Source organism: Etheostoma cragini, unplaced genomic scaffold, assembly GCF_013103735.1.
Source record: "Etheostoma cragini isolate CJK2018 unplaced genomic scaffold, CSU_Ecrag_1.0 ScbMSFa_1485, whole genome shotgun sequence".
Classification (NCBI taxonomy): domain Eukaryota; kingdom Metazoa; phylum Chordata; class Actinopteri; order Perciformes; family Percidae; genus Etheostoma; species Etheostoma cragini.
The window spans coordinates 27,249-28,425 of NW_023265545.1; the positions used below are offsets into that span (position 1 = coordinate 27,249).

The 1,177-nt window shown below is 45.6% G+C and overlaps 1 protein-coding gene across 1 annotated transcript in view; it reads right to left on the reverse strand.

Annotated features, from left to right (window-relative positions):
• Positions 1 to 747, reverse strand: part of LOC117939937 (laminin subunit alpha-1-like) — a 2,073-nt gene extending 1,326 nt beyond the window's left edge. Inside the window, exons 1-3 of the mRNA XM_034865335.1 lie at positions 609 to 747; positions 546 to 559; positions 300 to 451 (exon numbers count right to left, since the gene is read on the reverse strand). Coding sequence (XP_034721226.1) covers positions 300 to 451; positions 546 to 559; positions 609 to 747 — 305 coding nt within the window. The remainder of the gene's footprint in view (positions 1 to 299; positions 452 to 545; positions 560 to 608) is intronic.
• Positions 748 to 1,177: the final 430 nt, after the last annotated feature.

Consider the following 1,177-nt stretch of genomic DNA (forward strand, 5'->3'; position numbering starts at 1 on the left):
ATGGAGGACATGTTGCTATTGACTACAGTGGACATGGAGGACATGTTGCTATTGACTAAAGTGGACATGGAGGACATGGTGCTATTGACTAAAGTGGACATGGAGGACATGCTGCTATCGACTACAGTGGACATGGAGGACATGGTGCTATTGACTAAAGTGGACATGGAGGACATGGTGCTGTTGCTGACCCAGTGTGTAAGAAGACAAGGAAGAATAAGGAAGTAAGGGAAGCAGACCGAAGACAGGAAGTAGATAAGGGGAGTGGGAGAAAAGAGGGTTTCCATGGTAACACCTACTTCCTGTTGACGGCGATGACGACAGAGTGTTGTTTTCCATCGCTGAAGGATCCTCCGTCGGGTTTCACCACCGTCACCCTGCGGGTAGCCCCGCCCACCTCGCCTAGCTCCGCCTCCAGCGCCCCGGACAACAGTTGCACCGACAGGAAGTGCTGCATACACACAGGAAGCAGTCACGCTTAGACAGGAAGCAGTCACGCTTAGACAGGAACCAGTCACGCTTAGACAGGAACCAGTCACGCTTACACAGGAAACAGTCACTGTTAGACAGGAACCAGTCACACTTAGACAGGAAGGAGTCACGCTCACACAGGAAACAGTCACTGTTAGACAGGAAGCAGTCACGCTTAGACAGGAAGAAGTCACGCTTACACAGGAAACAGTCACGCTTAGACAGGAAGGATTGTTCACACACCAGAAGATTTTGGCAAAACCTCAGCAGATTCATCATTGACCACATCTATAAAGACTTTGCCTTGTTGGAGAATGTTGTATTTTGTTTTTATGGAAGTCATATTAAAGAATAGAGGTTTTTTATTATAAATGTATTAATCTGTTTGGCAAAGTTTCACATTCACAGATGTAAATTCAGCTCTAAAAAACCTAATTATATTCCATGAAGTTGTACTTTATATAAATCTGATTTCCAACTCCAACAAAGAGAAGGCGTTAGAACTGTAACTCATGGTCCTCCTTGTCTCTGTAACATCTGGTTCTCCTTGTCTCTGTAACATCTGGTCCTCCTTGTCTCTGTAACTCATGGTCCTTGTCTCTGTAACTCATGGTCCTCCTTGTCTCTTTAACATCTGGTTCTCCTTGTCTCTGTAACATCTGGTCCTCCTTGTCTCTGTAACTCATGGTCCTCCTTGTCTCTGTAA